The 24,345-nt window shown below is 37.1% G+C and overlaps 1 protein-coding gene across 1 annotated transcript in view; it reads left to right on the top strand.

Annotated features, from left to right (window-relative positions):
* Positions 1-24,345, top strand: part of RANBP9 (RAN binding protein 9) — a 39,074-nt gene that overhangs the window by 2,494 nt on the left and 12,235 nt on the right. Inside the window, exons 2-5 of the mRNA XM_048308282.1 lie at positions 6,536-6,647; positions 17,398-17,450; positions 19,228-19,395; positions 22,468-22,490. Coding sequence (XP_048164239.1) covers positions 6,536-6,647; positions 17,398-17,450; positions 19,228-19,395; positions 22,468-22,490 — 356 coding nt within the window. The remainder of the gene's footprint in view (positions 1-6,535; positions 6,648-17,397; positions 17,451-19,227; positions 19,396-22,467; positions 22,491-24,345) is intronic.

Genomic DNA, 24,345 nt, shown 5'->3' with positions numbered 1-24,345 from the left:
TCTGTGATTTTCTTTTTCCTAAGTGCAGATGGGAATAAATGGCTTCTTAAGTGTCCCCTCTTTTCTTCTGGGTAATTTAATGAAGGTGGCTGTTAGGGCAACTCCATGTTTATGTTACCAGCCTGGCACCTGGAGTTGCTAACTTGGCTAAGCAGTGAATGGTATCAGCATTTCTCCAGGAGAACCGGGGGAAAGCACGCTAAACATCCCCTGCCTTTTCTGCCTCCTGGATCCTTCAGCCCTAAGAATACAATAAAAAGGAAGAAAATGAGGAGCTTCCATGAGAATAAGGGAAGACAGCAAGTAAGAATGTGCTTAAGCACTGTGGAGTAGTGTTTCTGCAAATCAGTTCTCAAAAGAAAGTGCTCACAGTATCTTCTTTTGTAATATTGGCACTTCAGTGCTTCTGAAGTTACCTAAGTAGTAGTGGAAGAATGGTGGATGTTTTTGTTGAAAGCAAATATGAATCATATATTGAGCAGGGATAAAGAACTGTTGTATTCTTGACCAAAATACTCAAGGAAAAAGATAGGGCTGTCCAAAGAAGCCAGTAACCTAAAGCAATTCTTACTATTTTCTATTACTGTGCCATGTACACTTAAATTTTCTCTTCTGCCTCTATAGATTTCTGGCTTTAGAACTGTTTTTCTTGAATAATTTGCCCCTGTTCTGTGACTGATAGGAGGCAGAAAGTGTTAACAGCAGTGCTTTGCCTTCACCTTGGATGTGTTGGGGATACTGAAAAAATGTGTGGAGAGGAGCAATAAGAGCAAAAGCTTTCAAAGTTATTTTTCATGTAGGTAGCTTCATAATTTTAATGTTCTGATGTGTTGTCAGCAGTGATACTTTTGTTTCATTGGTTTGTGAGAGGAATGATGGTCCTCTCGATGCAGTTTCTGAAGATTCCTTTCATTTTCCTGCTTACCAGTGGACAACTTGTATGGAAACATGAACTGCAGTAGATGTCTGTTTCTACGCACTGGAGCTGTGATGTTTTGTGTACTGCATTTCTGGGCCTGAAGATTTTTGCAAGCATCCTACAGAGTGCTTAAAAATGAAAACTGCCACAAAACCAGGCATTGATCAAGTGGTGGAGGTTAAAAAAAAAATAATATAGTCTAGCATCAGGATAAAAGCTCTTTAGATTTTGTTAAGGTCAACAAAACCCAAGAGTCAGTGCTTTTTTGTGTTCTTTCTCAGAATCATAGTGTTACTTGGAAGATTTACACAGGGAGGTGTTTCTGTTTAGCAGAATAGGTGGCTTTGCCAAAATCTAGGTATGAAATACATACAGTGGCATCAGTGATACTGTAAATATATGAAAGATCATACCTAGAGTATTTTTATTTTTCACATGGACAGACATACATTTTTGTGTTGCTGCCAGTTAGCTGTGCAAGCTGACAGAAAGCTAACACGGTCTTACTGCCTGTTGTTTGTGGTGTACCTTTGTATGGGAGACATTGAAAAACAGTATCAGGAAAAAAATTGATGTCATTTCACTTAATTATAATATTTACAGCTCTGAGCTGTAGGTAAGTGGTAAAGAAAGCATAAATGCATGCTACATGTAAAGCAGTTACTGCACAAAATTACATAGCTAGGAAGGCAAGACATCTTTAAAAATATTCCTACGTATTTCTAAAATATTCAGAATTAACACATGGATCCTGTTGAAAAACAGGGTTTTCATAAATGCTGTGTGTAATATGAAAGGTCCACTAGACAGACAACTTATGTTTCCAGCAGATAGTGATCTATACTGTGTAGTATGAGGAGATAAAAACACAGACGCGGTGTGGATTTGTAACCATGGAAGAAACTATATAAAGAGTTAGGTAAACAGACCAAATCACTTGTGCTAAAATCATGGAAACTCCTATAGAAATTTCATTCAAATTAGTCTTGTGACAATTGTCCAAAAAAGCTGAAGAAAGTTATGCAATTTTGAGTAAACTGCCATTGCATGAACTTTTTCTAATGTATCACAGGCCAGGAAATCTTAGCCAGACATTTATTTACAGTGCAGTTGCCTTTGAACTATCTGTAGTGCCAAACAAAAAAACCAAAAATAAACTGTTTTTCAGTGCAAACTGTGCGTTCCATTTTCTGTTGGAAAATGAAGAGGATGCTATACTAATAGTTCGGTGTTGTCACTCAGTGGTACAGGGGTGGTGTCAATTTTTTCTGGCAGAAAACACTCAGGTACATTCAGCACATTTTGCCTGTTTTGGACACCCTTGTAGCTCTGAGATGTCTTGCTTTTTTTAAACTGGGGAAAAAGTTACAGTAAAATTAGTAATTTGTGTATTTTGGGTTTTTTTTCTTAGAATTATAGAATCACTTAGTTTGGAAAAGAGCTCTAGGAACACTGAGTCTAACCACAAACTCAGTACTGCTGAGTCCACCACTAAACTGTGTCCCCAAGTGGCACATCTACAGGTTTTGTAAATACCTCCAGGGATGGTGACTCAACCACTTACCTGGGCAGCCTGTTCCATTCTTGTCTCAGTGAAACTTTCCTAATGAATTCAACAGAAGATTAGGCTTTGATTATTTTATTTTTGGCAGTGTGAGCAAGTCATTGAACCGCCTGTTGGAAATAACTGCAGTTCGGCTTATGTAAACTTCATTTAAGGATTTAAACTGGATAAACACGCTTACTTTTGTCTAGGTAGGTGCTCCCATAGATGTCTCTTGGACTATTTGAGGTATATGCATTATACGCTTAGATTTAGGTTCAAAGATTATCTTCTTTGAAAGCACAGATGGCTTCCCTGAACATGTTTTTATCTGAATTAGCTTTTTTTCAAGTAGATGGAATTTAAATTTAGATTAATTTCACTGTAATTTTGTTAAAGAAGTGACGATACTACTTTTACTAAAAATCATCAGTGTGAATTAAAAAATGAAATAAAGCATGGTCAGCTCATGGTTGTCAAGCGCTTCAAATGAAAGCCCAAGTGAAAACAGTTCTGGTAATTGAACTTCTCTATGGTTTACAGTGTAAAGTTCAAGCTTCATAGACCTGTTTTCCCTTCTCTGCCCCAGTGCATCTGTTTTCAGAGTTCTCTTTCTAATGCTGAAAATCTTTAGTGTTAAATAAGACATACTTCAAAAGTGTTCTTTTAAATACTCAACCTCTAGCTTGTGACTATGAAAGGGGTCTGTTTTGACAAAACATTGGGCAGTATTTGTGTGATCTACTTCGGGTGTTTGGAACCTCCGATTCAGAAGTTCAGAGTTGGGTGTCGAAGTTCTTTTTTATTCAGGAGCAAGGAAGTGAGAATTCAGGTTACCAAAGAATGTGGAGTAGTATAAGACATCAAGCTAATAGGCCACTCAGCTCGAGTCCCATTGGTGACAGTGGTCATGAGTGCCTATGAAAAAATCTAAAAACATGTTGGGCATAAATGGTGTATGTGTGTTTCCCCTCTTGGTTTCCAGCAGAAGGACATTCTGAACTCAAGGCAGTGTCTCAGTTAACTTTGGTTCTAGAAGCTTGCGCAGTGTCCTCTTAAACACTAACATCTATAGTATCCTTTGGTAAGAAATTTTGCAGTTCAGCTAACTGTTCAGTTAAGAGGCACTTTCTTGTTTCAAAGAGGGCTGATGAACTAGCATCTCTTGAGTCCAGACATAATTCAGTGTAGCTTGGTAGTACTGAAAGACTCAACTGCCACATTAAGACAGTGTAGAGGTATTTGGAATATTGGAAAGTAGTTAACTGCTTGATGATGAGTCTTCTCTTAGACATATTAATTGTGTGTAAGTACAAATAAAAGTAGTATGCTCAACTAGTAAAATTGATTCATAGGAGATTATGTTAAAAGGACAGCAGTTCTAAATTTAGTGTGTCTTCTGTTTTAATGGGATGAAAGTAGTTTTGGGCACTGACTTCCCCAACTGTGTTGCTTCACCACATGAAGTGTTTGGCAATACTGGTAAGGTATCCTGTTACTTCTGCCCCTATGGTGACCTCTTATTTGCAGTGTGACAGCTGTGTGTGGCTGTGTTGTGAACTGGATCAAGGAACTGATCTGCTGCTTAAAAAAATCTGGTAGGTTTCTTAAAGCCCGATCAGCTAATCAATCTGGTTCCTGGTATGTCCTTGCAAATAAATGCCTGGACTGGGGGAGGAGGTGGGAGAAGGGGAGTTTCAAGAGGAGGTGCTAAGAGTACCTTCAATAGGTATTGTTTCCAAACACTTTGATTGTGATTTCACAAAGCTAAGTCTGCTGGGTAGTAGATTTACATTTTCAATAATATTTGGCTGGTTCCTACTGCTTTAGTCTTTTCTATGTGGAAGACTTTCCCAAATAAGGAGAATGACTCAGGCTGAAACTACACAGATTGTCAAGTGCATGGAGTAACCAAGGGAACTTCTTTGCAGTCTATTTTAAAGTAAAAACCTAAAGACATTTGAAAAGAAAGTATTTTTCCTTCCCCCCACCTTCCCTCAGCACATTGTTTAATCAGACCTTTTTGAATTGAAGAGATGTCTTAGGAGTTCAATGTTCTGCCCTTTTAGCTGAAGGATTTCTACATACTTAGGCATAATAATCTGTAATAGCTAAATAGTGATCTACCAGCATTTGAAAACCAAGCAAACCCATGGAAGCTCTAACTAAGATTATGTACTTAGTTATTACACTAGTTGTCACAGCCTGAGGAAATAACTTTAAAGTAGTGAACAATAAAACAAACATATTGTGTATGGAGGAGTAAATTACTATTATTTCCTCATGTGATATATCAGAAATCAACATGTAGAAAGTAGGCAATAAGCTTAACACTGTCAAACCTGTGAGGTGATCAAAGGATCTCTCTACAAAATAATTAGTAGTACTAGTGACATACTGAAGCGAGCAATGGATTTGTACCCAGAGAAGGAAGGTGGTTGGCCACTTGCCTTTAGGTAGTAGCACACTGGGGTGAACTACTGACATCGGAAAAAACTTGGTAGGTTAAACCTAATGTCAGTGGGTGAAGAAGTTGTGGTGTGCTAGTGAAGTTTTGATTGCCGGTGTGGCCATGGTGAGAGTTCTCCCTGGCTGAGCATGTGCCATTTGTTAGGAGCTGGTGGGTGCTGGCTCTGCAGGCTGATAAGCACTGACAGTTCTATGAGCATTTGCACAAGGGAGCACTGTGCTCAGAAGTTCTGTACAGGTCAGTCCCTGACCCTCTGCCCTTAGAGGTTTTGTACTGTGGGCCAGCTGGGCATGATCTTTCTGCCTGCCTACACTGTTATTCTCCTGCAGTTTCTTCTTTGCTGTGTGACCTGACTTGCTACACCTGAGACATGGTTAATCTGAGCCTGAGCAGTAATGCTGGTGTTAATGCCCCTGGAAGGAGTGTGTTTGGATGTGGGATTTTTGCATATGCAGATCAGTTGCTATGCAGGTGCAGTAGGCCTCCCTGTCTGGACTAGAAATGACAGCTGGAGTGCTGCAGCACAAGTGATTGGTACAGCACGCTCAAAATAGGCAGTTTTTCCATCATGCTACAGATCCACATGAAGAGTAGGCATGGGATCTGCGTGAATTTTTCTTATGGCAGTGACAGCCTGTTCCTGGTTGCCATCTTACTGAATTATTTTACCTCTTGCCAGGATCCAATATACTTTTCCATCTTGTTCTTTAAATTTTTTTAAACTATGTCCAATGGCGCCATACATGACCATCACACAGAAGTTGAGGAATTTGGGTGTATCTGGGAGACACTGTGCTTGCTTGAGCAGGTTGTTGCTAAAAGAAGTCATCTGGTCAAAAGCCTGTTTCCAGGTTGCCTTTGGAAAGGGCTGTGAAGAGGATGACACATTCAGAAGGTTAGTCTTAGTGGAGTGCAGCAGCTCTTGGGTTGAGGTTGAAAATCCTGAGAGTAGACAGGAGCTGACATTGGGCGTTACTGTGGCAGAGCTAATGTATAGTGAGCCTAATAAGAAAAAGGAGTAGGAGCTGCGTGAGCTCAGTTGCAGGCTGTAAGGCTTAATGCTGTCCTGAAACAACATTCTGAACATGGAAATTAATTATGAGTAGTATGTTCTGTATAATGACTGATGTTTATTCTGGAGGATGTTAGAAATGAAGTGTCTTCAGTAACTTGTAGATTCAGAAGTACTGAGCATTAGATTAAACTCTCTTATGTCATGTTTCGGTCTATAAAAATAAGTAAGCCCTGTGGGTCTGAGAAATCATACAGTTCTTTCAAACACAGGTGGCCTTTTGTCAATCGTGTTACTTAGAGTGGTGAAACTTTTTCCTGGTTTCCCTTCAAATAGTTGTAGGACCTTTTTGGAATAGTATATCCAGAACTTCTTATAGCATGCTTAGTTGCAATGGAGGTGCTTGCAATGCAAATGTAATGTTGAAAGAAAATACTCCAGCATAAAAATCAGGTTGATTAGAATAGTGTATACTGTTTGCTCGTTGCATAAGCCTTTTGTTTTGAGTAGTTGGCGTGCATACCTTTGAGTCACCCTCTGCAATTAACTAAAATAAGTTTTTTGTCTGTTTTGAATGCTCTTGTTTTTCAGGTCATGGAAAAACTCCGAAAGATGCTGCTTCTGTTCGAGCTACACATCCTATACCTGCAGCCTGTGGCATCTACTATTTTGAAGTTAAGATTGTCAGTAAGGGAAGAGATGGGTAAGCAGAGTCCATTATTAATTAATTATTTATTGAAATAGTGCCTCACATCATCTTTCAGTCAACAGATGTCTTTGGTATCAGAACTTATTTTCATATTTTACCACTTTATATAGCTTGATTCCTTATTCTTGAGAAATTGCGCTCTTGTAGTTGATTGTTTTAAGAGAGTTGATTGAGGTATTTATTGTCCACAAATCAGTGTACACAATAAATACCAAAACATCATCTCATTTTTTTCTTGACAAAAAAGTTAGGGTTTGAATGACCAGTTTGACCCTGCTGTTACCTTTAAAGATGTTGGGTTTTGGCTATATGGATTAACAGGCTTTCATGTGATTTTTAGGGCATGTAGCAAGCCAACATACTTCCTCAGTGTAATTTTTTCATGGATGTCATATCAATTTTGAAACAGAAAGTTATTCTTAAGGCTACTTGTTGATGAACAGTAATAAGGATAAAGGGGAATATTCTGAGTAGGTGCCTGGGAATTTGTCACCTTACGGAAAGAACAAGAATTGATGAGTAAGAAGCTGCTGCTTCCCCTAATCCATCTGAATTATGAATCTGTTGAAGCACAAGTGATACATGCTTTTAAGACTGCTGAGGCAGATAGAATCTCACCTGGGAAAGTCTTGAAGTGCTAATGGGATCTTTGCTAGAGCATTTTAATTCCTTTCCATCCTTCGCTGCTTTTGGTAGAGGATGTGTGTTAATTCTGATACACTGTAGGACTGCTTTCTGATGTGCTGTAGTATGTTGGTTCTACTTCAAGGTTCTAGTCAGGACTGACTGTCCCTGTTCTAGGTACTGTACAAGCATGTTGCAGGTGCTTATGGCCTGTTGTGAAAATAAATCTTGAGAGAAAAAAACCTGTGGATGAAATTCAGTACCTTTGTCTTTTCTTTGTCTGGCTGCAGTTTGTTTCTTTCATTTTCCCAGCATCCTGTAAGCCTTCTGTAAGTCAGAAACAGTATTCAAACTTCTTTGTTTTCCTTACAGTATTGCATAGTGTTATTTTGAAAGAACAGCTTCTCAGTACTGCTGCAGCTTTGTAGGGGCATATATGAGTTTGTTGTTATTTCTGTTCTCAAAAGTTATCCCTGGGAGGAGAGTTCTTTGCTATGAAAAACTTAACATCTGTAGCTACTTTTGTCACACTGTGAAGACCTAATTATTTCTAAATTGCAAGGGTAGAAATTAGTTTTTCAAGTAACGTTCTGCTACTGATTTTAGGAACATCTTTATTTTTTTTTTTTGGGGGGGGTGTTTCTTAGTTTTTTGTTTTTGTTTTTTATTTTAGGAATATTTTCTAAAAATTACCTTGCTGCTGTGGGTTAAGGAGAGGGTCGTATTGTGACTTGCTAGTGGTGTGTCTCTTCTTGAAGTAGGTTTCTGCCTACTTAGTTTGGAAGCTAGCTTTTTTGAAGTGATGGTTTTCAAAAAGTGCCACATGGGTGCATGTGTCATTTTACATAGCTCCTCTAACACTTCACCTTAGATACTTTGTGTTGGATTTTAGTATTTTTTAATTCAGTAGACCACTTAAGGCAATCCTGCAAAAGTGGGAAAACATCAGTGAGTAAAGTTTTTCCAAGGTTTTGTGTTTAAATGGTTACTTGTGAGATGTGCATAGCTAGGACTTGTGAAGTTGCCTGCTGAGTTTGCTTAAAAAATGGAGGTGTACTTTTTTCAGTTAATACTGCCTCATCCTTGCTTCGGCCTTGTGAGCTTTATTTAATGTGACTTTATGAAACATTAGCTGCATAATGAGCTGAGATGTTAATTTTTTTCATTATGTAAGATAGTATGGTAGCTGTACACAGAGCCAAAGCCAAATGTAGCTTGGCTGATAAAGACCAGGAGTCAACATGTGGAACCTCACTGGATGTTAAATGTGTATCTCTAGACCCTGTTTTCAGGATGATGCAGGATGAATCTCTTAAAGTTCACTGTTACCTTGCATTCAAACTAATAAATTTTTTCATAATAAGTAAACTGGGGAATTTAATGCAGAGAAATAGGACTATAGAAACTAGTTTGTGTCTATTTGGATTTATTAGTTCTTTTTCACCACCTGTTGTGTTTCACCTGGCTTGCTCCAGGTACATTTTTACCTTTTTTTTTTCCTTCTTGTCATCTGGTAATGGCAACAGAGTTCAGGAATACTGTGTCTATAGAAGACCAGCATGTAATTAATAGGGTCAGCTAGCTAAAATGCCTTACTTGCAAAATCAGTGTTCTCAAGGTCTAAGCCTAGTTGTGGAAGTAGTACAGCTGAATTTTGTGGTAGTGTTTAAAATAAATCCTAGACTACCCAAGGCAATTCAGATACCTATCTGTAGGCTGAAGTACAGCTTCCGACTTTCATAAATGTCAATGGATAATTTAGTGGCGTTTGTTTGGATTTCCCTTTGGTAGTAGCCTTTACTACTTCTATTTATTTTTTTAAATAAACTCAGCTTAAAGTATTTGGTCCATGTACTATATTGTACATATATATGTACATATATAGTATGTCTAACAGCATTCTTACTTGTGTGCTGTACTTAGCATGACTTGCCTGAAATCATCAAAAATCCTTTACTAAAAACCTACTCTAGGAGATTCATTTTTCATGCTACTGTAGCACTTGAAGGTGCTGCTCCTGGAATCTGATCTTGCATATCTGAAAGTAGCAGGGCAAAAATTATTCTTCTCTGAAGAAGCACAGCTGGTTTTTTTGTTTAGGGCATGGATATAGCATGGCTTCTTGTGGCTGTCTGAGTACAGCATTGGTTTTGTCACTCTAATGACCTAGGTCATTAAATTCTTTAATATATCTAGCTGGGTAACTGGCTTGAGTAGAAATTTGAAAGTGTGTAATATGTTAATTTTGCAGAAGTTCATGACCAAGTTTGAGGGCATTATGAACACACTGAAGAAAGTGTGAAAAAAACGATGTTTACTACGAAGGAAGAACTGGATATGGAAATTGGTGTTGCAGAGCAGATGAAGAGCAAAGTTGCTTTTTGATACCTCCATATGGTGTGATAGGGTCAATAACTGATGGTACTGGATGAGAAAAAGGGAAGTGAGAATTAAGTTCAGTAAAAGTAGTAAGGTCAAAATACCATTCAAACAAAAACTGTCTTGGTATTTGTAGCGTGTTTGGCACAAGGAGTCCTAACGTGCTGCTACAGTACAGACACGTGAAATAATTATCCTTTTTTTTTTTAATTTTTGCTAAAAGTTCTAGCCAGTTGTCCTATTGCCTTGTAAATATTTCCTGTTCTTTATTTCTTCAGTTTTCTTTCTTAGTTTCATGTTGTCTTTCATAGTCGAAGAGCCTCTATTTATTTATATTCTCCTTTTATACTCTCTTTTGCTTTGCTTTGTTTGGTTCATGTGGAGCATTGTGGATGGTGATGTGAGCGATTGGAGCCAGTAACAGTAGAAGAGTAATGGGTGTAAGTATAGGAAACAGAACCAAGGTTAGAAAGCATGGTAGGAAGGGGACTATTAACTAATAGTAAGTTATATCTGCATCTCTACTGAAATGTCCAGTTAACTTAAAAATAAATTAAAAAACTGACCATGAGAAGAAGCAGTCTCTAAACACTCATTGAGTTCATGTCCCTTCTCCCAGTTTGTGACTGTGTCAGCTTCATGGTAAACCTGATTGGATAATTCATTTTCTAAAAGTTGACCTCCAGAGTGAGTTAGTTTTCATCCAGGTTTGTTCCCCACTATGGCTGTTTGTATTGCTTCATAAATGGCTATAACAACAGAAGAGTAGGAAACCTGGAGCAGAAAGCAGAATCTGGACCAAGGGGACTGGGAATGCTACTTTTGGTCGTGGTACGAGCTTATACCCATTAATTTTAGTTTAAAAAGCTGTTTGGGTTTTTAAATCTTTCACCAGGAGACACCTGTTTCTTTCCCAGGGAAAATGAACTTGTGAGAAGAATACTTTAGTCCTCAGTGTCTTGAATTTCTGTCTGTTCTTTTTCATTGATTTGTAAATACAATTAATAAGAATGGGCAAATGATAGTAATGCCACATACTTCTAGACAGTCATCAGTGCTTTTAGAACAGCTGAGGAAGATGTATCTCTAGACCCTGTAAAAACAAAATCACAGAAACACAGAATGGTTTGGGTTGGAAGGGACCTTAAAGATCATCCAGTTCCAACCCCACCACCAAGGGCAGGGACGCCTTCCACTAGACCAGGTTGCTCAACACTCCCTCCAACCTGGCCTGGAATGCTTCCTTTTTTTTTTTTTAAAGAAGAATGAAAACAAGCATTGGTAGTGGTAAGCCATCTAGGAGAAACAGTGAAAACTAAGTTTAGAAAGGCTGTATTCTTTTAGCAGATAGCACTAAGCTTACACTTCTTCGAGCAGGGTTGTTTAGTCTGTGCTGTGGTGGTACTGATGCAGATCTTTTTGGCCAGGCTTTATAGTACGTGTGAGTTTTGCTAAATGTTCTGCACTAAAATGAAATGTTAGTACAGCAATTCATGCAGGTAATCAGTATGTTTTTGGTAAAGCAGTGTTAATAAGGCTTTAGACACTTGTTATACTATGGCTGTTTTTTAACACTGGGTATGCAATCAGTCATCTGTTGTTTTGGCAATATCTTGTAGTACATGTTGTGTATGTGATGAAGTAGGTGGTGAAATAAAAAAGGAAAAACTATCCAAAACAAAAATACCATGAGAATTAAGTCTGAGTGTTCATGACACCTGTGCCTGTGGTGGAGCCTGAACTGTTTTAGAGTGTTTGAGTGGTGTTTGTGAAATATAAATGCTTTGTTGTCTTCTAGAGGATGTATGTGTAGTTCTTCAAACACAAACTATACTTTTTTATTACAAGTTGTTTGTGTTGCAGTAAGTTAGCTTTTCCTTCAGCATCCAGTATACCCATTTTCTTGTTCAACAAAAGCATAAACCAATAAACAAAATATATAACATAGTTGCTGGTTGTTTTGTATGTTACTAACGTACTGTAAAAACTTTATTCAGTCCTAAGACCTATTTTTATAGTTTTAATACGTCTTTGGCAGCTATTTGTTACAAGAACAGGCATTTGTTAAAACAACATGCAAAACTTCACTCAGTCTCTATTTACATATAAGTAGGCCTTGCAGCATTATTAGCAGAGTACTTGTGTATAGAGTAGAATCTGATAAGGTCTGAAATATCCTTCTTTCATTAGTGTCTTCATTTGAATTGTAGCAGCTGCAAGAAGAGATCAGGTCATGAATCAGCAAGTGTATCTTTTCTTAAACTATAGCAGTAATTCATTTTTTACCTGAGTGTATGATACCAGACACTGACAGAAAGAAACATTAACTAAATGTGTAATACAATTGTTTGAGGTTTGTGTTTAACTGGTCAGAAGTATTGGAACTGTGACAAAAGTTTTATTTCTTTGTTGGTGCAAGCTAGAAATTAAAATTGTAATTTAAAAATCTATTTCTTACAATATTTAATGCCTTGGTCTCAGCTTCTTGCAAAATCTTCTACTTCTTTCTTCTGAAGTTCATTCACATAAATATAGTGTATAGATGATAACTTTACAGTAGCCTGCATTTACATTATATTATTTTCTTTGCAACTATTCTTTTCTGACACTGTGGTCCCCAGAAAGGCTCTAGTGCTTGGGGACAAGTGTCACAAGATGAAATGGTGCAACCTCAAAGTGGGAGTGAGGTCAGTAAATGAGAATCTTTCTAGGAACATTAGAGGAATCACAAGCAAAATGTTACAGGAGTAACAGTTTCAAGCAGTATGCAAAATGACTGCCTGATTTATTTTTGGTCTTTTCCTCTCTTTGCAGAACTGCATTAATCTGAAACCTGGGTTTATCATGTTCAAAGTACTGTTTCCTTGGAAATACTCTATAAAATTAAACTTGTTTTCAATTTGAAATGAAAGACTCAAAGTGTCTATGGCATATTTTGAAACATTTAAATAGATTAACATCTCATTTCTTATTGTGATTGTGCAGACAATAAGGATCTTGAATTGGCACGTTTCTACAAAATTTTAATGCAGAGTAACTATATTAAAGATAAATGTAGGTACCTTTTTACTGTGCCTTATTTCTGGCCTCCTAGTGTCAGCGAGCACAGTGTAGAAAACTATCGGAGAACGTTATTCAAACTTTTTATGTCATTGCAGGTCAGTTGCCATATAGAAATTCATTGAGTCTTCAAGTTCCTGCAGATGATACAGTTTTTTCTATTTGTCCTTTTTCCAAGATACAAACATAATGATAAACTATACCTGTCATATAGCTTAAATTTTTTTTCAGTGTTAATTCTACTTTTCTTAAAAGTCAATGCATTCAAAACAGTAGGGTGTTTTCAGTTGCCTTATTTATGGCTATACACACCTGGTAGTGCTTTGTCTTAGGTTCCCTACAGATATTATGGTAACTTAGGTTTTAACACTGTATGGTTGAAGTTGCTTTCTTTAAATGTATAGCATGTAGGGAGTAAGACACCATGTTGATTACTTGCTTTCTGCAGCACCAAAAGAGGTTTTTTTGAAGCATCATGCAGCAGTTCCCCAGGTTATAATGTCTTCAGTGGCATGTGTAGGCACAATGGAAGTCAGAAGGAATCTGACTTTTTGCAGATAGCAGGTGAAATTTCTGTAGTAGGGAGGCTATTAAATAATATGTCAATATCTGCTAAATTATTTTAGTTGTCTTTATAAATACAGTATGGAATTTCTGGTGTTTTGTTTCTTTTTTTTTTTTTTTTTTTTGCTAGAGAAGTGGTTATTTAGTACTTAAATTTGTCTTTAGCCTTTTGGAGGTATCCGTGATTTGGTATAGTTTTTGAGATTCTGTATTCCTTTTTATGGAATGAGCAGGATCGGAGATAATTAACCTGAGTTCCAATTTTTATCAACTTTATATTGAAAGATCTTCTATATACCTTCAACATAGTGGCTAAAAGATCTAATGGAACAGTTACAAGTAAAAATCAGAGTTGTGTCTCTTTCTCGGTTTTTAATTTCTCCATCTTCTAGCATCTGCAGTTCTGTGCCATCTCTTACTGCTGTTTTTTCCTGCTGTTTGGCTCTGGCTGTTTTTATTTCTCACAATTAGTCTATTTGGGCATCCAAGTAGAAACTTTAGGCTCCAGCAAAAATGTAAACTTAGCTCTTTGACTAGAAAAATTCTTGAGGAGACAATACTTATTGTGAGCTTTCTCCTTCTTAAACATTTCTCTGCAAAGAAGCCTAGGCTTTTTAGTATGGGATACAGGGAAGAAGTTGGTATTATAGTGCCTTTATTTTTTGAAATTTTCTCTTTTGCTTTTTGGTAAAAAAATTGGTAAAAAGTTTTTAAATTCTGTAGTTTTGTGGTATTCGTCAAGTTTCTATATGTCTTGTGAAATGTAAACTAGAAAATGTGCTGAGATACTTAAATTGTAACCTATATCTTAATTGAACTGGACTGGAACAAGAATAAATACCATTTGAAATGAGGAAACTTTGCAAAATGCACTTGCTTTCTTGGTCCTTAATACCAATTTGGCTGGACTTTAAATTGTTTTCCAGCTATAGTTTCTTATTTCAGTCTCTCATGGGTTGATTTCATGCCTTCCATGAGTGGTTGTTGGTTATTTTGTGAGCTCCTATACGAGTTGAGCATATTAATGAGGTGATGAGTAGCAGCCAGTGGGACTGAAATTGCTCAGAAAGAGGGGCTGCTTAATGCAGCAGGCCCCAGGCCACTTTGTTCCATTTGCCTAGATAAATGATCCTCCCTCTGGAGCAGCAAGGGATGTGTGTGGGTACGGAGCTGAGGTGGAGGACAGTCCTCAGGTACTGAGGGAGGCAGCATCAGAACCACACCATTGTTTGCCCTCTCTGGTCTCTCAAACCACTCTGTGTCAGGTCCATTTTTGGAAGGTGCAACAGGATGGACTGAGGGTGCTGCTTCGTGGTGCTGACACCCCTGCTTCCCAAGGACAGAGCTCTTCTGGCCTGACATAGCTACAGACAGGAAGAACAGGCCCACTTAGACTCTCTCCTAGACCAAGTCTATTGATATGACAGGACAGCAAGAAGTGTATCATGAACTGACTTAGAATACTCTGGGCCTGCATTGCACCTGGGCTGCTTGTTGTGCTGCCCATCATTTTTGTCGTAAACTAAGGGAGGAAAACTTAAATACATAGCTCTGCCACTCTTCTGATCCTGAGGTGCATGAAATGTGAACTTTCAGCAGTAAGCAGGAGGACAGTTTATGTACTTCCTCCCACTGAAGCAAGTCTTTTTGCAGACCCTGACTCTTGACCTAAACAAGGGTTAAGTGTCGTAAAAAAACAAACAAAAAGGTTGATTTGAGTCTGTGAAGGTTACAGGTGTGAGGAAAAGGTAAGAAAGTTACATGTTGGAGTTTGGCATAAATACAACTCCTGTTAATAAATTTTAGAGCATTTAAAGCCTGTCTTAGTACAGTTTTACCCCTCAGTTTAGTGACTAATCTAGTTGAACATGAGATCAGCTATCTATCAACTATAAAAAATAATAAATTAGCTTAATTGATGGGCCTTTAATTTCACTCGGTTCAAACCATAAGTTGTAGATATTCCTTTTGCCTTGTGAAAGATATCTATAGTAAATTTATTAATTATTTGGAATGTTAGTAATCTAACTTTAGTTTCTATTAGTAGCAATTATCCTTCACGAAATGGTGTTAACGTTTTGAGTAGGTTTAAATGAATCCCAGGGAAAAATACCTGTTGTTGAACATCCATATTCTTACTGAGATGGTGTCAGTGCCTAGTGCTTTCTAGTCATTGCCAGTGGGTAAATATTCCTTGTTCCCAGCTGTATTAAGTAGAGTGTGTCTGTTTTTACAGCTGTTACTGAGTTAAAGAGGAGGCTTGGAAGTTAGGATATCTGAGGAAGAAGACAGTGGTGATATGACAATGTTGCCTAGACAATTATTTTCTATCTAACATTTTACATTTTTGTGTAACCTTAGTCTTGTTACTCTAAAAATACTGCATCAAAACCTTGATTGGGATGAAGAGTTTTTAATATGACTTGCATTCAAAGGCTTTTTGCAGTCAGTGGAGTTCAAATTATCTAAAATGGTTTTTAGAAGTAAACATCCTTTATTTAATGAACAAGAGATTTTCAGTCTTTACATGAGTATCCTTCGTGTGTCACACCCCAGACTATGCTAATAACAAATCTGCTTTTATTATTTAAGACAAAATCAAGGGGTTTCCACTTGTTGCTTTGATTTATAATTGTTTCATTGAATCTGCTGCTGCAGTGGTGCCTAATTTTGCTGCAGCGAAGACTAATCCTTTTGTTTGTTGCCCTTTGCTTCAGCTCTTCAGTATTTTTAAATGTAAAATCTGCTATATATGGTTCTGAGGCTCCATTTCATACTGGTATGTTTGAGGGAGAGGAAGATGGTATTATCATACATTAGAAATTATCAGAGGAGGGCTTTGTAAGAATGAAGTATAGAAGCAGGTAAGATAACTGTTGGAAGTGATCATAGAAAAAGCAGAAAGCCCTGTTACACAGTTAAGCATATCACTTCTGAGATGTCCTGCTCAGTTTCATTCTATGTCAAAAGCATTTTAAATAGCAGATGAACCTACACTTCCAAGTGGAATAGTTGCTTAAAAATTGCATTTTATTAGATGGAAATACAAAGGTCATGTTTGTTGACTTAAGCTATTTTCAGATTGCCACAGGTGAATATTTTATTTTCATACAGTTTATTTTTTCATAGCAAATTCATGTTAACTAATGTTAACTGTGTCAAAATATTTTGAATGATTTGATAACTAGGAAGTGTAGGTTTGAGTGATTTTTGGATGCTTGTTTTAGTTGATGGGAGGGTTGCTTTATTTTGGGCAAGGGACAATGGTGAAAGCCTAGCTTTTAATTTTGCTGTTTCTCTTTTTGTATTCCTGTTGTCTTGGTAATGGCATTAGTTTTGCTTAAGAAACAAGCAAAATTGATTTTGCTGACTTCTAATAGTGTTATTTGGGTGTGAGGAAATTCTTCATTTCACCTTTCCAGTATTTGCTATTAAATTGTTAGTAATTGTACTGGACACTGACTTCATTAAAACCACCTTTTGTAAAGCTGGCTTTTGGACTTTATTTCAGGTTACTGGTTGGTATAGTACAAATATTTCCCTCTCCTTAGTTTGCCATCAGATTACCAACAGCTGAGTGCCATTGCTGGTAAATTTCTCAAGTTAACATTCTGCTCTACAATCCAGGCCTTTAATGTTTCAGTGTGATCTTTTCGTACGTGCTGTTCAAGGATGCCTTTTGCTGCTAAAATAATGCAGTGTTGCATGTATTTTATAAAACTACTCATTCCAGTTTGTCTGCAAAACATCATTAGGTATGTTGAAGATGATGAAATTGGTATGTGTGTGGCCGTACCCCTACTTTCAAAATAAGATGTGACCTTTCGCTTTCTTTGTTCATGCTTTAAACATTATAGCTACATTATTCTCCATTGATAACCCAGGATGCCAAAAAGAGAAGTTGTCCTTACCTCCTGCAGAGACAGGATCTGTCCATATTAAACCATATATGCTGGGAATTCCTTTTCAGCTTCCTTGTTCTTATGCCACTATTAAGTGGCCTCTCAGCAGCTTAATTGGTATATGATTAATCAGCATAGTGTTTCTTGGCAATGTTCCACATACATACGTATTTTTGTAAGAGATAGATACATTTCTTTTGTTCTTTCATTTTTAGTTACATGGGAATTGGGCTTTCTGCACAGGGTGTGAACATGAACAGACTACCAGGTAAGTTTCAGTTACTTACATTGATTTTAAAATATGATTCACCTTCAGTAAGCAAGAGAGTGTAGCATGACACCTCTGTGTTGTATCTGTTACTGGAGTTATGTAACACTTGCAGCTGAAAAGTTTAACTTTTACTGTACGTTTGTGCCTGTGCTACATCCATCAGCTCTTACTGTTATTTATAACATCATGCAGCTACTTTTTAGAAAACAAATACATTTTAAAATTTTCATCATGGTTCCTGATAAAAATGAAGCTGTAGATTCCTGTGCTCTGTAAACTGGATTTCAATGAGCTACTATGATAAAGACTTCTGTCAAACATGGAAAGAACTCTCCTTCTGTCACTTTCTGTACCTTTACCTTTCCAACCTTAATAGTAAGAGTGTGTAGCCTAGTTTTACATGTTGGCTGTTCCATTGACCTGCATGATCAGGGACGCTGTCTAGTTAACAATTGTCTGATTGTAGTATTGTCTGATTGTAGTATCTCTGAATAGTACTTAAGGAAGTTTTGTGTGTGTATACATAAAATACTGGGTTTTTAACAGATCTTTAAATGTGTAAAAATTATCCACCCAAAACAAACCAGTTGGCTTCCTTGAAATTACCAAAATACAAAACTATGTTGAATTGACCTTTGAGTATCTGCATTCTCTTACTTTTGAATTTTAACTTTCTTAACCAAATGCTCTGGTAGAGATTCATATGATGACTGCAAGTCCCTGTTATACTGTGAGCCCACCTCAGGCTGATGAATTATTAGTGGGTGGCATTAAGTTTATTTTGAATATGATTTAGGATGCTGTAATTGTCAAAGATACTACTAATCAATGTAACTGCAATAATTTGGGGTAGTCTTTAATTTACTGAGAGATGCTTAATGTGGTACTAGCTGAAGCTACTGATGATAAAGATTAAGGGTCTAAATGTGGAAGATACTTTCAAATTAACCTACTAGGCAGCAGCTTGACAGAAGAGGTTCAGTATTAAATTGCAGGGAGTGTAGATAGGTATTTATAAATGAGCACAGACCAAAATTGCTTGCTGTGAATTTCATTGAGTAGTGTAACAGTATGAAGCTTCTTTAAGATTCTACAGCTTCTTCACCTGCAAAATCAGCACCATATTTGCATGCATAATGATTTCCTCTTGGCTGTGATTTTCACCTGTATTGCTAATTTTTTTTCCTTTTATTTAAAATTTATTTTCAGTTTTTGGGGTAGCATAGCTAGTGACACTTTAGTCTGGAGATTCTGTTATTATGCAGAGGCTGCTTGCTGCTGAATAGTCATTGAGAATAATCAGGAGTAGAAATATGTTTCCCCAGAGATGCATGTTTGGTTTTTAGCCAGGAAGAATCTGATTATGACATATGGTAGCAATAGTTTTGCAAAATGAAAGGGAGAACAGGAGAATCTTCACTGCTTTGCTGGGACATGTCAGATCTGTATATAGCTTTTTGAATTTCAGCATTGTAGCTGATTATATTTTTGGTGTTGGTAATTTTGTATGTTTGCTTAAAGAGAAAAATGTGTTTTCTGAATTTGCATTACCTGTTATATACTACAAATGGAATTACTTATTCAGCCATTTTGATAAAAGAAGTTGTCATTTTAAGAATTATACAGGTTTCCTAGATAAGAAATATTAGAAAGCAGAAAGCTGAGCATAGTAATTAACTGTATTAACCTGGTTAGAATATACCAACTTAGTGCAGTCTTTAATTTATTTCATAATAAAGGAAATGAATAAATTGCAAATGCTTTTGTTCTCTAGGTTGGGATAAACATTCATATGGTTACCATGGAGACGATGGACATTCATTCTGTTCCTCTGGAACGGGACAACCTTACGGCCCAACGTTTACTACGGGCGATGTCATTGGTTGTTGTGTCAACCTTATCAATAACACCTGCTTCTACACCAAGAATGGACACAGCCTGGGTATGGAGAAATGCTGCCTTTCACGACAGCATTATGTCTTTTAGTCTGTTGTAAATAGGAGACCCTCTTCACATCGGAAGCAAAGGGCTTGAATAGTTCTTTTGATAGTTTGATAGTCTATGAAGTAATTAAAGAACTAGGAAAAATAACTTCTGTGCCATTTGCACCAACATTCCTTGTGAATTTGGGAGGATTCATCCTATAGCATCTCCTTCCACAGGATCTGCGTTAATGAACTCCACTACTAATTCCGCAAATAATGCTTGAAGTAATAGCTAATAAGAGAACTGAAGATAAGGAGAATGGGTATAGCTAAAATTTATTGCTGCCCTAGGGGAACACCCAGCCTTGACTAAAACCTTACTTTGGATGCATATTACTTTGAACATATGTTGGAGAAGAGTATCTTTTGGATTCCCAGTCTGGAGTCATTCATAGTTGGGCTAAAGCCATAAATTATACAAGTTGAGCTAAAATTAAGTCCAATAAACTCGTACAGTAAATTGTAGTATTATGCAACATTGCGAGACAATTTCTGAGTTTGGAGATGTCAGGAGTGGGTGGAGTTAAAAATTTTTATGGAATATCTATTTTAGTTACTTAATGCAATTTAATGAGCAAAGATACATAGCGTAAAGAAAGAAGAAAAAAATTACGTCCTGCATTAATGAAGGAGTGGGAGCTTGGGAAGAAATCTTGGAATTGTGCTGAGGGGAGCAGGAACTTTGAAGGGATAAAGCTCAAAGAAGAATAAGTTTGTTGTGATGGGTAGAAATGCGATAAGGAAAGGAGAGGGTAGCATGAAATGAAGTAAGATATTGAGGTAGGTGTTCTCGAAGTTGCTGTTCTGTTTTCTTACATTGGCAAACACAAAGGAGGTTTGGCAAAATGGGGAAGGATGTTGTTTAAATTCTTTTCCCAGTCTCCCTGAACAAGACTGACATTTTGTTTGCTCAGGCCCTGAGCAAACACATCTGACTTTGGAGTTTTCCTGCCTCTGGTTGCAGCAAGAGTTAGGAGTCTCCTGAGGTCAATTCCAAGTAATCACTTCTGTGATTCTATTCTATGATGATTTAATGTTCCTTCTAAATTGAATGAGTCTGTATATCTGGACTCAATACCTTGAGACCTACGGCAGTGAGACTCGAACCATGCACTGTGTAGTTGTTTCTTTTGGCATCCTGTTGCAGGATAGATCCAGGTGGAAGATACTGGCTTGTGTTTGCCCTAATCTTTAACTGGGTTAAAGCTGAGAAAAGCAATCTTATCTTATTCCCTTTTTGAAACATTCACAATGTGCCTGCAGGTAGGTTGGTTCATTTGATCAGCTAAAGAGACACGAGTGTTCTCACTACTCTTATGGTCACATGAAAGCGGCAAAGAGCTACGAAGGCAAGAGCAGAACCCTCCTTTTCAGTGGAAAACTTAAAGCAGACTGGATTAGGCCAGCTGTGAAACAACAGTGCAAATGATTAAAATCTTGTTTTAGAGGAGACCAAAATGGCATAGGTGAGGAGAGGCTAAAAAAATGTCATCTGTCATAGACTGAGTCTGACAAACACTTTATGGATTTCAGAAGGAAACCTGACAGCTGTCCTGCTGTCATGGGCTTTGCTAGCTTGAGTTTCTGACAGAGGAAAATTGATTCTGTGTTCAGTGGAAAAAGAAATCAGAAATTTTGTCTGTCTCACTGAGTTGTTGCTGCTGCTAGTTGTCCAGCATTCCTGTATATTCATGATTTGGAGGACATTTATGTTTCTTCTCTGGGCCACATATATGGTCTAGAATATAGGAAGTCTCTGTCTTAGCCTGGGATTTGATGCTGCAAAAAGGGCTAAGCAATTCTCAAGCGAGTTTGAAATCCTGGGTTGAGAAAAAGCCAAAACAAACCCTCCTAAAACCCCCAGTGCCTACATATCACGTAGTCGTCATTGATTTGTTATGCCTACAGCCTCCATTTTGGAAAAGAGCAAGTTGGATGTCAAAATTGCCAAATAGAAAAATTTTATAGCTCAGAATAAGTTAGGGTAAGAGCAGGGAATAAATAAAATGATAGCTTTGGGTTATGATGGGAGAAAACAAAGGAAACAGATTCACTCAGTATGTCATCCTTCTGTCTCAAAAGACGTGGGTAAGGAATCCAGATGCTCTTGAGGTTTGAAATCCTGGTGAAAAATGGAGATGGAAAACAGGGATGGAATTTAGGACAAAAGGTTAAAAGCTTTGTTTTCATCTTAAATTTGAGAAGGTGGTGATACAAAATAAATTGAAGTTTGAAGGGATAAGTCGATTTGAATAATTCTGCATTTAAAAAAAAATGCTTGCAACAATAAAGGAAATTCTGAACTACTGTTATTATTTGGCTGTCAGAATCATCAGAAACGTCAGATTACTGATGTTTATTTTTCAACTGAAAGCTCTCCTATCCCCTGAAATTGCCCAAAGTTCCTGAAGTGTATAGAGGTCATATTTTTCTCTAATCCTGAGACAGCAAAATCATTCCCTTGGTTTTACGGGTAGATGGATGCTTGTAATTATGTAACAAGATATTAAGCTGTTCTGTTTGAAAACCAAAGCATGTTGGCGTGGATTAGAGTGAAACATTTGCAGGCTGGTTTGGAGTATTATAGACATGTGCTGCTTGTGTAAAGATTGTGAGTATTTACAAAGAAAAGTAATAGCAAACACCATTAAATCTTGATGTTGCAGCACTGTGACATGCAAGTGAAAAAGTATTTTCAGATATCCTTACTTTTCTTTTTAAATTTAATATGTAGCTAGAACTTTCATACTTTTTAATCTGCATATCTGTATGGTTTGCTAAATCTTATGACCTATTTTGAAAAAATTAAGGGCAATTTAAGTATTTTTGAATGACAATTACTTTTTGCGAAATACTGCAGTTTATTATTTAAAAACATGAATTGTGCTTAAGCATCGTGGATTTCACCATACTTAACTCATTTCTGAGATTGATTGGGTGAGTTTTCTGAACATACAATGATACATTTAAGAAAATAAGGCTAGAATCCAGACACATGGAAATTAATCTTAATTTTCTCTTTATTACAGGCATCGCTTTCACAGATTTACCGGTAAGATAAGTGCATTTTCAGAGTTTCCCTTTGTGTCATAAACAGATGTTTCAGATCAAACTAGCATTTTCCTTATGCTTGTTGGAATTACAGTGATAATCTTTGTAGCCAATTTAATATCAGATATTCTTATCGTCATTTCAGTGGTGATTTGTTAATTGAAGGAGAAAGTGTTTTGGTTTTACACCAATCCTTACAAGAGGTTTTCCTTTTCAGGTTTTTAACAGGCAGTTCTAGTGAAAGTTTCAGCAGAAAGTAATAAATGCAAATAGTTATTACATACTTGGCACATTCAAGCCTTACATACAATGTCAGAGCTGTATTAAACACCAACATGGTAGATGGCTGCTTGAGACATGGTTGCTGTAACTCGTTCTTGATGCCTGATTTTCACAATCTTTGCTTCATAAAATCAAATGTATCGAATTACTTTTTTCTTTTTAAAGCTGCACATATCTGAAGTCTTGCAGCTTTTGAGCCAATTAAACTGTGCTTTCCTTAAAACTGGCGTCTGTTCCCTATACTGCTGATACAGGCGTGATACTGCACTCCAGTTCATTTCTGATTTAATCTGTTTAAAGTGCGGTGTGTGATGCACATCCATCTGGCCAGCCACTCCCTTTCTGTGGCCTTAAGAGGCAAGGACAGATATTAAGGAAAAATGAAGTCAGTAACCCAAGGAGTCTCTTAGTCCTACCACAGGGTTGAGTGTTTTGTGTAGGAAACCACTGCCCATGTCCTGGATTTTTGGGATGCTAGCAGGGCTCCTTGCTAGCACATGGTGCCAGCTCAGGAAAACTGACACTATAATCTGAAGTGTGAAGCTAAACCCCTTGTTGGAATCAATGGTTTTCATCTCATTAAAAGATTTGAGACTTGCAGTTTATTGATTATTTTAGACTAGATAACAGTATGAGCATGTTTCTTTGGAAAAGCAAACAGTGTATGTGTGAAAATAGAGGCAAGATTGGCTTGGGCATGGTTTGAGCAACCAGAGTATTTTTCATTTCACTGGCTTTGCTGGGCTTCAGAGTTCCTACTGACCTGCATGTGATAACTTCTTACTGATAGCTTTAATTTATTTAGCATATGGTTCTGTAGATGAACATACCATTTTACCATACCACCATTGTCTGCAGTGTAATTATGATGTAGGCATATTTATTAAATTAATGTTAAAAAAATTTTTATACTAGCTCCCCCACCCCCCCAAATGACCCCAGCAACAAAACCCCATTCATGCAACTGATTGCCTTGCCATGGCTGAGGTGTTCATTGCACTTAAGAAAATTACTTTTATCCCAACAGGCAGATTTTACCTTTCTCATACTTGGCATATTTCAAATATGCATGGAGAAAATAAAATAAAACTGAGACAACAATAAGTGCTATAATGTATTTTCCTAGATACAAGTCCAGGAATTCATGAGAACTTCAATGCACTGTTACAGTTCTTGTTAGGCACTATACTTGGATTTTGAGGATATTGAGTTTTCTGTCCTGTCAGTTCTTACCACTAAAAGTCAGTGACATTTTAAGTATTTCACCCCAAAAGGAAAATGGCCCACTTTGTAAGTTTAATTTCTGTTCCGTTTTTAAAAGAAAAAACCAGGCCTTTAAAAACCATCGAAAATTGTTACTTAGTATTTTGTGAAATTGAACGCAAATGTTGTAATGTTTAGCACAGTTTAAAAAGTGTATTTTCTGACTAGAATGTCAGTAAGATTTTCTTCTTTCAAACTAAGAAAACTTTTTGACCACTGGGAATAAAATTAGTCAGTCATTGCATTGTTGTATTGGCAGAAGCTGCTTTTACTGCTGGAGCACACTACTAGAAGCAGTGGGGATATTACTA

The sequence above is a fragment of the Corvus hawaiiensis genome, chromosome 1 (genome assembly GCF_020740725.1).
Source record: "Corvus hawaiiensis isolate bCorHaw1 chromosome 1, bCorHaw1.pri.cur, whole genome shotgun sequence".
In the NCBI taxonomy this organism is placed as follows: Eukaryota; Metazoa; Chordata; class Aves; order Passeriformes; family Corvidae; genus Corvus; species Corvus hawaiiensis.
This window is presented reverse-complemented; position numbering and strand designations above follow the sequence as displayed.